At 37.0% G+C, this 14,887-nt stretch overlaps 1 protein-coding gene across 1 annotated transcript; it reads left to right on the top strand.

Moving 5' to 3' along the window:
* The first annotated feature begins 15 nt into the window (after positions 1-15).
* LOC106719241 (tyrosine-protein phosphatase non-receptor type 23) lies at positions 16-14,143 on the top strand. The gene is made up of 21 exons (XM_045678187.1): positions 16-318; positions 396-598; positions 999-1,321; positions 1,528-1,701; positions 2,310-2,596; positions 3,110-3,300; positions 3,458-3,602; positions 4,215-4,446; positions 5,008-5,207; positions 5,672-5,804; positions 5,967-6,140; positions 6,638-6,784; positions 6,990-7,076; positions 7,151-8,656; positions 8,796-9,283; positions 9,362-9,505; positions 9,592-9,720; positions 11,630-11,808; positions 12,346-12,530; positions 13,098-13,220; positions 13,816-14,143. The coding sequence occupies exons 1-21, from the start codon at positions 232-234 to the stop codon at positions 14,067-14,069; spliced, it is 5,391 nt and encodes a 1,796-aa protein (XP_045534143.1). The 5' UTR covers positions 16-231; the 3' UTR covers positions 14,070-14,143.
* Positions 14,144-14,887: the final 744 nt, after the last annotated feature.

The following is a 14,887-nucleotide window of genomic DNA, read 5'->3' as shown; positions in this document are numbered from 1 at the left end:
TTTACTTTCTTGTATCGAGGCATTTCACATTGGATCAACAATGAATACGAAGGTCCAACAAAGACTATCGATATTCGATAACTTTGTAAACTTGGACTTGTCATCTCTAATCACTTATCATTTTCTCCCAAACAAAAAATGTTAGCAATCTAGGTATTACAAATTCCAGACTTATGAAATTTGTTCAATTAATCTAAAGAGCAAAATCAAGTTTTAAATACAAGGTGAACCATGGAGGCGGTCCCGAAATTACCTTTAATCAGTTTTGAATTGAAAGTAAGCCCCGAGAATACTCATTTTGGACCTAAACTAAAACAGGTAAACTGAAAGTATTGTTATTTTTCGTGTAGTGTCAGTACATTGTTCTTTGTTTTTATATTCATTGTATATTTTAGTATATAGCAGAAGCGTATAGAGAAGATCCTGATAGCTATGCAAACGAAATACATCAATTGGAAGGCCTGCGATCGGCCGCTGTGAGAGCAACTATTGACGCTGTGGGTCTTAGTTCCCTGAACCGATATTTTTGTCAGCTAAGGGCAATGCAGAGCCGATTTCCAATGGCAAAAGGTCAACCAGTCGCATGCACTTTTGCTTGGTAATAAACTAATTAAATTAATTAGATTATTAATATGTCTATATTGATTTTTTTGTTGTCCTACTTAAGAATTGTCAATTATGCTTGTATGAGTTGCATCACATTTTATGTAGGGAAATAATCAACTAAGATTCTAAGAAGATTGTAATTGTAGTATGTAAATATAATGAAACAAACTTTTCCTACATCATTACATTTAAAATAAACCTTTTTTTGGCTGTTGTCAAAACACTATTGTTGAAAGAAACAAAGATTCAATTCAAATGTTAAAGAAAGGCAATATTTTTACAATAAATAATAAAGTAATGTTTAAGTTAAAAAAATAATATGAATGAGTAGCCTTAATTAATTAATTATCAATGTTTAACGAAAGGTTTTAATGAATCTTATGTAATTTTAGGAAGGACCTTTATGCAAATATGAGTTGCTCTTTAGCCGACATAAGGTTTGAGATGGCAAGCATCTTATACAACATTGGTGCACTCCATACTCAGTTAGGTGCAGCGGAGGCACGCACCACACCTGATAGTTTGAAAGCAGCCTGCACCCACTATCAGCAGGCTGCTTGGGCGTTCAGTCACCTGAAAGAACAGTTCCCTCAGCCACCTGGTGCTGATGTATCATCCGAAATATTGTCGCTATTACAAGAAATATGCTTTGCACAGGCCCAAGAATGTATTTTGAATAAAAGTATTCAGGATACCAGAAAACCTAGTGTTATTGGTAAGCAAGATTTGATTTAAGTATGTTTTCTGAATTAGGTACATTTTAAGTTTCCCATAGATTAAAAATATTTGTCTAATTATTTGCAGAGTTAATTTTAAAAATCTTACCAAAAGATTATTTTATTTTGTTTTAATATATTTTTATGATTATTGTAAGGTTTTAGTTTAGATAATGTTGTTTCATAATTAAAATCATGATTTCAGGTGCGGTAGCAACTCAAGTTTTATTATTTTACAAAAATTCCTTGGCTCATCTTGGACCATCAACTGGTACGGACAATATTCATGAAATAATTGGAACCAAGCTATACAACCAGTGGCACCGATACCTGTCTTTTAAAGCAGCATATATTGGCTGCATAGTTTGTTTATATCGAGGTATGAATCATCTATAACAAAGGTGTTTTGATAAGATATGAACGTCAAATGTAAGCTACTTTTATGCCAGCGTCTTGTCTTTGTTGTGAATAAGTTTATCATGTTAAAAATCACAATGTGATGTAAAATAAATTATGGATTTAATTTTAGCCGTTTTAAATTGTGTTTGTTTATATTTTATCAAAAAGAAAATTAATTAATAGCCTATGCATTCTTCCAGATTATGTTATATCTTTGCCAAATTACATTAAGATCTGAAGATTCGCATTTATAATATTAGTATGATAAGATATTATTGTTTATTATGTGACTTTCTTCAAGCTAATAGACCAGTGATTGTCAAACTTATATCTTTCACCGTCCCCTTTGAAAATCAATTATATTTCAGAGCCCCCTAATATTTATTCAGCCCTAAAACTTAAAAACCACAATTTTATTACTTTAATTAATTTCAATGCCCCCCATTTTTTGGGCCTCTTATCGCCCCCTCCTAGGTTTCAAACGCCCCCAAGCGTTATCCCCACTTTGGGAAACACTGTATTAGACTATGAAGCATGGACATGGATCTACTATTTCTCTCTATTAAATATGAATATAATATTTTTAAGGACTGAATGCAGAAGAACAACAGAAGTTTGGAGAAAGAGTGGCTTATTACCAACAGTCAGTAGACAAACTTGCAGAAGCGAGAAAACTGGCTAAATACATAGAACCGGTGCAAGTGACACAAGAAGCATTGACATTCACTAATGATGTTGTCGAGGGGAAGAGAAAGGCTGCTAAGAATGAAAATGAGTTTATTTATCACGAGGAAGTGCCTGAAAAAGATTTACTGATGGATTTGAAGCCGGCTTGTCTTGTTAAAGCTGTGCCTATCAATTTTAATGACCCTGAGGTACTGAAATTGAAATTATTCTAGTGCACACACTTTTGTATATGTATATATAATCATTTTTTATTTTTCGCCCACATATTTTTATTTTTTTTTGACATAAAAATCTTCCTTTATTAAATTGATTCCTAGGAATTTGTGTCACAAACTTCTGTTTTTGTGGTTTCTATCTTCACAAATCAAATTATATAAATCATCCAGTTTGCCAGATATGTAATTTTAAATCTAAAGTTTTAAAATGGGAATCTATTTTGATGTACTGCATACATAAATAAAAAAAATAAAAAATAGTAAGTATTACAAGCACACAGGTTTAAAGTTGCAAATGATTAACTTGCAAATTGTTTTTTTATTTAAAATTGGCAAATTTTGGAAGTAGCTAGGAAATTTTTGTTCACTGGTAACCCTAAAAACTTATAGGCCCTGTCAATATCAAAAAATTGCCCCAAGGTCTTTGTAGGTCTATGCAGTACAAGAAACCTTTGACACTTTCATCATTAACATTTACACTTGCAGATCTCTGGTACGGACATATTCAGTAGGTTGGTACCGATGGGTGCACACGAGGCAGCCTCATTGTACTCTGAAGAAAAGGCCAAACTTCTCCGACTGGTCGTCAGCCAAGTTGACGCCAAGAATACTGAACTGACAGAGTTCATGTCCTCATTGCAAATAGATCAGCTTGAAGTACTCGATTCTGATCAGAAGTAAGTTTATAAACTGACTAATTCTAATTTACTTGTGTGTTTGAGATGTGCATTAGTAGCTAATTTAATTTAGCAACAATAAATAATCAAATATTTTCTAAATAAGGAAATTTGAAGGACTTATTTTAGGGTATAGCTAATTTTTTTTTTTCATTAGGATACCTCAAGAAATAGTAGACAGATGTGCGGCGATGAACGCAAAGACGGAAATCATTCAGTCTTTAGTTGACTCAATGAACAATTTGGCTGAAGTGATCAGTGATGTTGAACATTCACTTTCCGAGATAAAAGGAATTATTCAAGTAAGTATTCTGTTACATAAAAATGTTATCAAATTTTATATTAAACTAGCTTTTACCCGCGACTCCGTCCGCGCGGAATAAAAAATAGAAAACGGGGTAAAAATTATCCTATGTCCGTTTCCTGGTTCTAAGCTACCTGCTCACCAATTTTCAGTCAAATCGATTCAGCCGTTCTTGAGTTATAAATAGTGTAACTAACACGACTTTCTTTTATATATATAGATAAGATATAAGATAGCTTTAATATGTCTTCTTTATATAGTGTGTTATTAAATAAATTTAACTATCACACTCGGTCATTAGTATCCAGAAAGATTAAGTTAGAATTTAGGAAAAAGGTAGATTTAGTTAAAGAAATCAATACCAACACTGTGTTTAAGTAACGTCGATTGCTTGGATATAACAGCTTTTGCTATGTTTCGAATTAAACGCGCCAGTTAATGTTACGTGACAGTTAATTTTATCTATATTATAAGTTGGTACCCACACCACCGCTATAAACCACTACCATCAGCGGCAATATGGTGAAAATCAAATAGGCACAAAATATTACGTCTTATAGCCAGTCCATTTATGTCTTAGTATTAGATGTATACTTTTTTTTTTTTTCAGGAAGAGACATTAAAAGAAAAAGAATACCAGAAAGTGATGGGTCCTCGTCCTCCATCGATAGTGCAGACTGAGATTTCCCGAGAGTTCCACAAGTACCAAGAAGCTCATACGAGGACAAATGAGAGCAATCAAGTGCTGCACAAGGCGATGACTCTACACATTGCTAATTTGAAACTGTTGTCACAGCCTCTGGATGTACTTCAGGCTAAGATACCCAGTATTGATAATATTGGTATGTAATGCAACTTTTTTATCTTTATTTAATTAAGCTCAACGTTATATTTGATGTTTTTTTAAAATATATTATTCAGTTATCTTCCTGTCTTCATTCAAGTTATGTGAGGTTAGCGCACTAGTTTTCGGCCACCGGATGGATTTTTTTCATTTGTTATTTTTTGTCATCATATCTTTATTTAATCAAGTTCTAGGACTACCCATACCATTCATTATGTTAAGTTAACTTATAAACTTAGAAACTATTGAATGGTTTTGAAAATTAAGTTTGCAATGCAACAGTAAGGCCCTTCATACACATTGCAACGTAAATCCTCGTAACTAATATTATAGGATTGTGTTGTGCGCGATCTGTACCCTAAACGTTGAATGGTTTACACGAGTCGTCTATTTAGTCAGTAGCATAGCGACTACGACTAGATTTGCTTCGCCATATTGAAACTCGTGTACCTCTATAAAATTGTATTGCGTAAGTCGCTTAACGACTACACTCGTCGGGTTTCTAAGATTTACGTTGTCTTGTGTACGATGAGCTTTACTTAAACAATGTTTCGTGCAGAGGGTTTGGACCGGGACACAATGAAGGAGATGCGCCGAGTGGTGGGCAAGGCGCGCGAGATGCAGACGCAGCGAGATGCGTTGGTACAGCAGCTGCGCGCCGCACTCACCGCCGATGACGTCACCGCCAAGCTGCTCGCGCGCACCAATGACTCCGCAGATGACATCTTCCGCGAGGAGATAGAGAAACACGCACCAAAGGTAACCGGTACCAACATATTGCCATCTCTTATTCCCTTTAGAAAAAAAAGACAATAATATATTTATTTTCGTGTATTCGTCTGCTTTAGCTCTTTAATATTACACATGAAAAAAAAGATGTATAGATTGTTTGAAAGAGGATATACGTAAGAAGGGGGTAAATTCAGATATGACGGCTGATAGAGATGTATGGAGGAGTACATACTGTGCCGACCCTCCATAGGCATAAGGACAGGTTGATGATAATGATGTTAATAAAAAAATAAATACTTTTAAGGGATCTATGTTCCTTTCGTAGAAGTCTTTCTAGCTAAATACTCTCGTATCACAACTAGTTAAATCAATACACTTGTATACTTATAGGTTGTTTATATTTAGGATCCGACTTCAAAAAACTTTGCATGTTACTTAATATTATAGGAAACATGTAAATTTTACTAGAGTATAATTTTTCTTGTTTTTAGGTGAAAATAATAGAACAGAACTTAGCTGCGCAGGAGAACATAATCAACAAGCTGACGACGCTGTACGCTACGTACGCGGAGTCGCGTCGCCTGCTCGCTGACGTGCTGCGGAAGAGAGACGGACTTATCAATGGTCAGTGACTTCAATATTGACTGTAACAAACATTCATTTTGTTTGGAAAGTTCAGATTTTAGAAATTGAAATTGGTCTTTAAGGTTAAAGAAAGGATAGACTTGTCAAGTATTGATTATATATTCTCTTATGACTGTATATATGTATGTTTGATTTATATAGCTCTGGTGACATCGTATGACGCGTATGAGGAACTGTTGGGAAAGTCTCAGAAGGGGTTGGAGTTCTATCGCAAGATGTCGCACAATGTTACGCAGCTGCTGGCTCGTCTGCGCAGCACCTGTCAGGTGCTCCAGGAGGAGCGCCAGCAGATGCTCGCCAATCAGAACAATAAAGGTATAAAGTTATATATACATAAAAAGTTACATTATTTTACCGAAGGTTTGACAGTGGTGGAAAACATCTGTTACTCGAATGGTCCGGCTCGCTCAGTGAAATACCACAACCACACAGAAGACAGGCGTCAAGTGGAAGTAATTTCAAGTACAGTCTGATGAATGTGTGTCCCGTTTTATGGAGGAAAGGTCGCGTAGGGGGGAAATGTTCTCATTCTGTGCGTTTCTCCTCTCATCCCCTCCTCTGTTGATTCAAGTGTATCTGCAATTGCGCATGTCTATGGGCAACGGTTGCTTTGCTTTCAGCCGCTTGCTCGTTTGCCAACTTTAAATAATAAAAGGTGGCAACAGGCAACAGTCCATAGACATCTACATCAGTAACATTACTGTATGTACCCTTACTGTATGTCCTCTCCCTTAAAAATTTATTCCCCTTTCCCATTCATTTAGAATTCCAATAGAATTAAAGCACTGTTGTTATTTATTTGAATGTTATAGCTGCCAGTGGTCCACCGGCAAGTATTGCTTCAGCAAAAATTCCAGATACGATACCTGTACCATTGAGTACTACAGCAACACCAAAACTTAAAGATTATCTGCCTTATATGAAGAACCGTGGTCTGGCGAGAAGTCGTACTCCTCAAGGTAATATAATACACAAAGGTATTCTATATATAATAACGGAAAGTAGAAATAAACAAGTAATTTTGTTTGTACGTAACAATTTCATGCTTTATTATTTAATTACTTTGAAATTTAATTATTTATTTAAAATTATTTTTGCTTTAAAATTGGTTATTTAAAAGTGATAAGTTGTAAAAAGTGTTCTGTCTTTGGTTTTATGTTATAGCCCAAGTTGAACCTTTACCAGCTGATACATATTATCCGGAAACTATTTATCCCACTACTGTGAGACCCGCGCCTTTGGGATCTGAAGGTACTAATTATAAAGGTCTAAAATTTAAAAGTAAAAAAAAAACAAAAATAATAAATTTCTTTACGTTGTTTCAGCTACGGATATGACACAAATGAGTTTACCAGATGGTGTAGTAATGCCACCAGCGATGCATCAAAATCCTTACGGACGTTACGGCGCTCCGTATGCACCGAGCGAAGTTGACCCTTACGCCGTTCAACATACGTACGCATATCCCGTGGCTAGCAAAGCAAACATCGACAAACCGATAGACGATATCTCCAAATATAGCTATACCTCTTACACACCGCCGCAGTACTCCAGTCAAATGGCAGACCCGCAGACTTATACGAACCCTTATTACTCCGCCACTAACAATAATGCTACAATCGTCACAGATTCTCAAGCTTCTGTTAACTATCAAAACATTAATCAAGCGAATACGAACACGAACGCGAACGCGAACGTGCAATCTTATAATGTGTATGATCCGTATGTGAGCCAAGCTGGTCCAATACCAGATAGTATGTCAATGTATAATTCGGCGAATCAAGAACAGCTGACGGCGAACTTTGCCCAGATGCAAGTCACACCACCTGTCAATCAACCGAACAAATCTGAATCCTCCGGCAATTTGCCCAACGAATATTCCCAAACGTTTTACACCATGCAGTACCAACATGTGCCTTCAGCCAACATGGCCACGTACAGCCACGCGCCTCAGGATTCCCAAACTAGCAGCGTCTCCTCACAACTGCCTTCAGATTATAGTTTGAATTATAACTATACCGCAGAAATGGGTAACCAGTATCCACAAACTGTTCAACCGAATGTATCCAGTGCTTATGGTACCCAATATCAAGATACAGCAAGCATGCCGCAAAATTACATGTATACTAACGCGGAGAGCGCTGTTACGTCTACTACCTGTGTGGTCACCGCTCCGGTCACCGTCTCTAATCCTTACAACGTCCCCGCTGAGGGTAATCCAGAGTACAACACCTCGCTCTCACAACTCGACGCTTTGGACAAACCAATCAAGTCACACGTCACTGGAGAAGCATTATCTTCCATGGACATTCAGTCAAGCTATCAGAATTATACTACCAGCTTAAATGCCTCGAACGATCCAAACTATCAAACTCCTAGTACCTATTACCAGGATCAAAATTATCAAAATCATCCGGGTTACACTTATAACAATTCCACCGGCAACTACGAATACAATTATGGATCTCAAAATTCATATTCCAACTATGGAGGTGTGGAGCAAACGAATATGGACCCTCAGTTAACGGCAAAAGATCCAAATTGGAATCAACAAACGATGTACACTAATGCAGGAGTGTGTAACACAGTGCAGTCACCTTCAGACAATCCTCAGATACAAGTCTCTAATGAACAGCCGATGAATACTCAGATATATTATAATCATCCTTACGGCTATCAAAATACCCAAGTGCCTAATGCTAGTCAGCTCAATGTAGCTCCTCAACAGAACTTTCCAGAAGTTACAAATTACACTTCAGAAATGAATCACTCCACGTATATGCAGTCAGGAGTTGTTCCTGGAACAAACGTCACTTACATTGATAATCAAGGTAAGATATTGTAACATTGTATTGGATGTATATTTGTATTAAAGTTAACCAAAATTATTGTAACATAAAAATAGATAGTAATAAAGATTTGTTAAAAATAAATTGCATTTTATTTATATTTAAATTTCTTCCTTTTTAGTTTCACCACCGAAAGAGAAAGCACCAATCGAACAAAACATTGAGACGAACAAACAGAATGAAACAGTAAAAACTGTTGCACCGGAACCTGAAGTGAAACAGACTGAAGTGAAACCGACTGAAGTGAAACAGGCTGAAGTGAAACCAGAAGTGAAATCTGAACCGACTGCATTTGATTTACTCTCTGATATAGATTTCAATGTGGATTACAAGCCATTGATGCCTGAAATAAAAGTGCCTCAAGTGTCAGATAAAGTTGTTATAAAACCTACTGTAGTGCCAAAAACAGAACCAATCTCAAAACCAGTACCTAAAGAAGAAACCATAGAAAGGCCAGCGAAACAAGATATATTCTCAGATCCAAGTTTATTGAACAAATTCACTCAGGAAGTGAAACAATTACATAATATGACTGATTCATTGACAAATAAAACTATTGGGGGTGTTACGATTTTGGATGCTAAATGGAAGATGTTACAGGATGTTCAAGTTAGTGTTTTTTTTAATATATTTTATTTAAAATTTTGTAATTTCAATGGCAAAATTAAATGTTTTATACATTTTTAGATGAAAGAAAACATGAGTCGAACGAAAACAGTTGCGATGCAATATTCTGAAGGAAACATCGCGTCTGTTGTTGCACCTTTTGACGATTCGAGAGTCGTACTGAAGTCTGATCCTGATGCGTACATCAACGCTTCTTATTATAAGGTAATTTAAACTTAATACATCATATAAATAAAGTCTAAAATCATATGAACAGGTACAGAGTTTTAAAATTATATGATTTCTCACAGCAATTGGCTCCATGGTGTATACCTCTAATGATTTCAAAATGTCCGACGGAAAATGATGCCGGAACATTCTGGAAGGCAATTCTCGAATACAAGATTGCATGCGTAGTTTGCTTGTTGAGTGAGATTGAGGTAAGTAGACTTAAAATTCTTCTCCATTTGTCAACATAACCGGTTATAACAACATCTTTACAAATATTCAGTCGTTGTAAACGATATTGTATTCTAGAGCGGTTTATGACGTTCGAACTGATGTATTAAGTGGTTATTTTTTACTGCAATTTAATAAACCTATCAAAGAAAACTGTACATATTAATGTAATAACGAAAAAAAAATGTCTGTCTATATGTTCGCAAGGCCGAATTTTTTACGTGTAATCTTCGAAACGGCTAAACCGACTTTGAAGGGACTTTGCTGGGAAGATAGATCGTACATTATAGATGGCGTTGCCAGGCGTCCGGATAAAGCCGGACATAGGTAGGCTTTTTGATTGCGTGTCCGGCCAAAATAAACGGTTGTCCGGCTCTTGTTAGGCTTTTTACTTTTCCCAAACGAAAGTGTACCTATTAATACTGAGACAAAATTCTAAATAATATAGGGTGTCCGACCTTTCTACCCAAATGTCCGGCCAAACTGGCTGGTCTGTCATTATAGACAACTTTTTTTTTAAATAACTACGCTTACGAAGTTTAGGTCGACCGTTAGTTATATTTAGTCTGGGATGTTTTAATATTAGGTCCTTACATATGAAATTGGCGTTTTTCGTACTGGCCACTTTAATTACGAATTTCTCCTCTTTGGTAAGGAATTCCAAATTCAAATTTGTACAGCTATAGACTCATGTATTTGTGGTTCGATGACCGTCATTCATTTGTTTTTTTTCTTCTGTTTTTTTCTGTTTGCGTCACTCATTTTACAAAATGGAGAACTTAAAATATCGCATTATTTACGAGTACGAGTTCCGCCGTGGCACTAGTGCTGCGGAAACGACTCGAAGGGTGAATGATGTGTATGGCGGTCGTGTTGCAAAAGAAAACACAGTTCGTTTTTGGTTCCAACGTTTTCGTTCTGGAAATTTCGATCTGCAAAACAAGCCCCGTGGACGGCCTGAGACTCAAGTTGATAATGAAGAGTTGAAGGCTATTGTGGAAGCGGATCCATCGCAAACCACGTCCGAGTTAGCTGCAGGCTGCGATGTTAGTGATAAAACTGTTTTAATTCACTTGAAGCAAATTGGGAAGAGTAAAAAGCTTGAAAGGTGGGTACCTCACGAATCGACTGAAGCAAACCGGCAAACGCGCGTCGACTGTTGCGTTACATTACTAAACCGGCACAATAATGAAGGTATTTTAAACCGAATCATTACCTGTGATGAAAAATGGGTTCTTTACGATAATCGGAAGCGCTCAGCGCAATGGTTGGATTCTGGCCAGCCAGCCAAATCCTGCCCCAAGCGAAAATTAACCCCAAAAAAGTTACTTGTAAGCGTTTGGTGGACTAGTGCCGGTATTGTTCATTACAGTTTTCTCAAATCTGGCCAGACTATTACGGCTGATGTCTATTGTCAGCAATTGCAAACCATGATGGAAAAGCTAGCGGCTAAACAACCTAGGCTGGTCAATCGCTCCACGCCACTGCTGCTTCACGACAACGCTAGACCACACACTGCGCAACAGACGGCTACTAAATTAGAAGAGCTTCAATTGGAAAGTCTAAGACATCCTCCGTACTCCCCGGACCTTGCTCCAACAGATTACCATTTTTTTCGAAATTTGGATAACTTCTTGCAAGGGAAAAAATTCAACTCCGATGGGGCAGTCCAAATCGCCTTCAAAGATTTTATTGATTCCCGCCCGACTGGTTTTTTTAGTAAAGGGATCAATGAACTACCTATGAGATGGCAAAAGTGCATAGAAAATAATGGTTCATACTTTGATTAATTAAATATATTATATTAAAAAATATTCGACTTTTTGTTCCTCCCATACAAAACGCCAATTTCATATGTAAGGACCTAATATTATTTTCTTTTGGTGTCAGATGCAAGGCATATCATACTGGCCAACAGCAAAGGGCCAATCCCTAGACCTGGCCGGTGTGAGGGTAAGCCTTGAGGATGTGACTTGCACCGTGCACTGGACGGAGAGGAAGCTGGCCCTCAGCAACGGGAAAACAGTTCTCAATGTCACTCATTATCAGATTAATGTGTTTCCAGCCAAGTAAGTGTTGTTAAAACAGACTTGATTGTTTAATTTTATCAATAAATTAACTTAGGAAGTTTTATTTTATTTACTAACTATGTTGATTTATCCAAGTTATGATTTGAAAGCTATCGAATTTTGACCAAATGAATTCTCGTGTCACAATTTTTGTCACCGTACTCCTCCGAAACGGCTTGACCGATTCTCATGAAATTTTGTGAGCATATTTAGTAGGTCTGAGAATCGGCCAACATCTATTTTTCATAACCCCCCCCCCCCCCCCCCATTTTTTAACTGCGCGCGGACGGAGTCGCGGGCGACAGCTAGTATTTTATAGAGATGAAGAACCCTATATCAAACTTATTCGATTAAAAGCTAAAGTATATTTTACACTTGAATTTATATTATGAAGTCTTCGTACTTTGGGTATCCATTTTTGGTGACTGAAGGTCATCTGCGTGCTGCATTAATGTACGTCCTGTATATCTCGAGCCTTCTAGATATTTGGTCTACAGTTTGATTTCTGATCTCACATTATTTCTACTTGTGGTTCAGAATATCATGCAGCCCGCTGGTGCTGCTGTGTGACCGCGTGCTGGCGAGCACATTCTCTGGCCGGCTGAGCAACCAGCTGCGCGGCGCGTGTGTGCAGTGCGGCGCAGGCGCAGGTCGCAGCGCACTGCTCGCTATACTACTTGTAGCTATGTGTCAAGTGCGCGCCGGTGACGTCAGACTGTGCGGTAACATAGCTTTGACTACTACTTCTAAATTAGTTTTTTATATTACAAGGTGGCAAACGAGCAAGCGGCCACATGAATACGCCGAAATGGCGATGCGACCTCTGCCCATAGACAATCGCAATTGCAGATGCGTTACCTACCCTCAATCGAGGAAGGAGACGCACAAAAAGAGAATGTTTAACTTTCCTATGCATCTCCTCCATCAAATCCACTTCCCCTTCCCATTCCTTATAAGAAAAGGGGTGGGAAGGGAAAGAGGACTAAAATTAGGCCTCCAACACCACACGCATCAGACTGTACGCGGAATTACTTCCACTTGACGCCTGTCTTCTGTGTGGTCGTGGTATTTCACAGAGCGAGGCCAATTCGTGCAACTGATATTGTTGCTGACGTCTACCATTGTTATTACTACTTCTAAAAGAATGATATTTGTTTAACTTTTACATGAATTTTAATAGATTGTTTATTCTTACGACATTAGGACTAGTCCTGCTATAGCTAATGCCGCTATATGCATTGGAAATATTCTGATTTGTTATGTACGAGTATGTTTCTATTTCACCTTAGATATACTGGAGAGTGCGTGTATAAATCTGTACAAGCACCGCACTAATGTGCTGGAGGATACAAAATACTTGGCGGACGCCTACAAAACTGTCCTCTTCTATGCGCAAGGTGTGCTCTGCTCCGGTAAGATATTATTGCATTTACATCGATTTTTTGTTGATTAAAACCGTCTTTACAAAATAATTATTACTGGAATAAAATATTTTTTAATACACATGCAAAATTTGTGTTTTGGTACTATACAAACGAACTTGGATAATTGGACACTAGATGAGTGAGAAACCTCCATAAGCGAGAAACTCTGGTAAGAGAAAACCTCTATGAGCGAGAAAAATATCGCGGACCTTTGGACTCTCACTAATCCGACGACACTCATAAAAATGATGTTGTTTATTTAAAATAAAAACAAGTTATTAAAGACATGTTTGATTTGCTAATTGCTTTAGTAGTTGGATTGAATTAACTTATCACCGAATTAACGTGTTATTGTTGATGTTTTTGAAAACAACAAACTCGCTGTTGATGTTTACTTAAAAATTGACGGCGGATTTCGTGATTCGAATAGTTTACGTTTATACATAGTTGTTTGTTATACGACTTTGATGTGTTTATAAAATACATGGATGGATGGATAACCGTGGAATTTCACTACGGATTTATTTGTCTCCGAACATATGTTAAATCAGTGTAAATCCACATTTAAGTTATTATTTACCAGGTACGACAATGTTCAACGGGGAAGCGGTATCACTGCAAAGCGGGGCGGGTGTACTACCGCGAGGACCTACCGCAGCTATATCCGCGGCTACCGCGAACACTACCCCTACAGCTAGTGATGCTACCGCTACCCGCGTGCAGAAATTCTCCCGGGAGTCCTTCGAAGAGATGCGACAGTCTCCCGGACTTAAGAGCGGGGATATGAAGGACCCTCTCAATTTCCTAGACCCACTCTGGAGCCTAAAGAAAAAGTGATAATGATTTTTGTCCATATAAATGTGATAATGTTTTAAATATAAAGATTTTTTTGCCAAAATTTCACTTGTAAATTTATTGCGTGGCTATAAAAAAAAAGTATTTTAATTTTTAATTTAAGGAATTTTATCCCAGAATTTTGACGTATCCACACATAAGATTAATATGGACATCGTCTTACGTAATATCTTTTCATCTTTATTATGAGCTAATTATAAATTACCAAGAGATAATATAAATAAAGAAAAGCTAAATGTATTAAAGGTGAGTGGGATAAAAGGTTCGTGATTCTTTGGGATCAAATGTTACAAGCACATCTATACATTTCTTTCGTATTCACGCAACACGTGGTAGAGTTAAAAACAAACATTTAGTACTTCAGTATATCTGTATTAATGACAGCAAAATATAATAGTTTTTACCTGTTATGAGATATTATCATTAAATATAGACTTTGATGTACGTAATTGGATTTCTAATTACTCTACGGAATTGTACATTGATCAAAGACATGACCAAAGGTCAAAGCGTGTATGCAAATTTATTGCGTTAACTATAGTCTTCAAGTTATAAATAGATATGAGAAAAAAACTGATCAAAATATACTAAATCAACTTCGAATAGTGTATTTCCACTGTCGAAACACTTCAACAAAAATGTATTGTTATCCCTTTTATTCAGTTTGAAAAGAACAGAGATAACGAGATTAAAAAAATTCATAAGCCAACATGTGTACGACTAACGACACTTCTGTTTATCGTCACAAAAATCAAATCTTTTTCTACATTATTGTTAGATATAGGGAGTAATGACACGAC

This window comes from Papilio machaon, chromosome 1 (genome assembly GCF_912999745.1).
Source record: "Papilio machaon chromosome 1, ilPapMach1.1, whole genome shotgun sequence".
Lineage (NCBI taxonomy): Eukaryota > Metazoa > Arthropoda > Insecta > Lepidoptera > Papilionidae > Papilio > Papilio machaon.
This window is presented reverse-complemented; position numbering and strand designations above follow the sequence as displayed.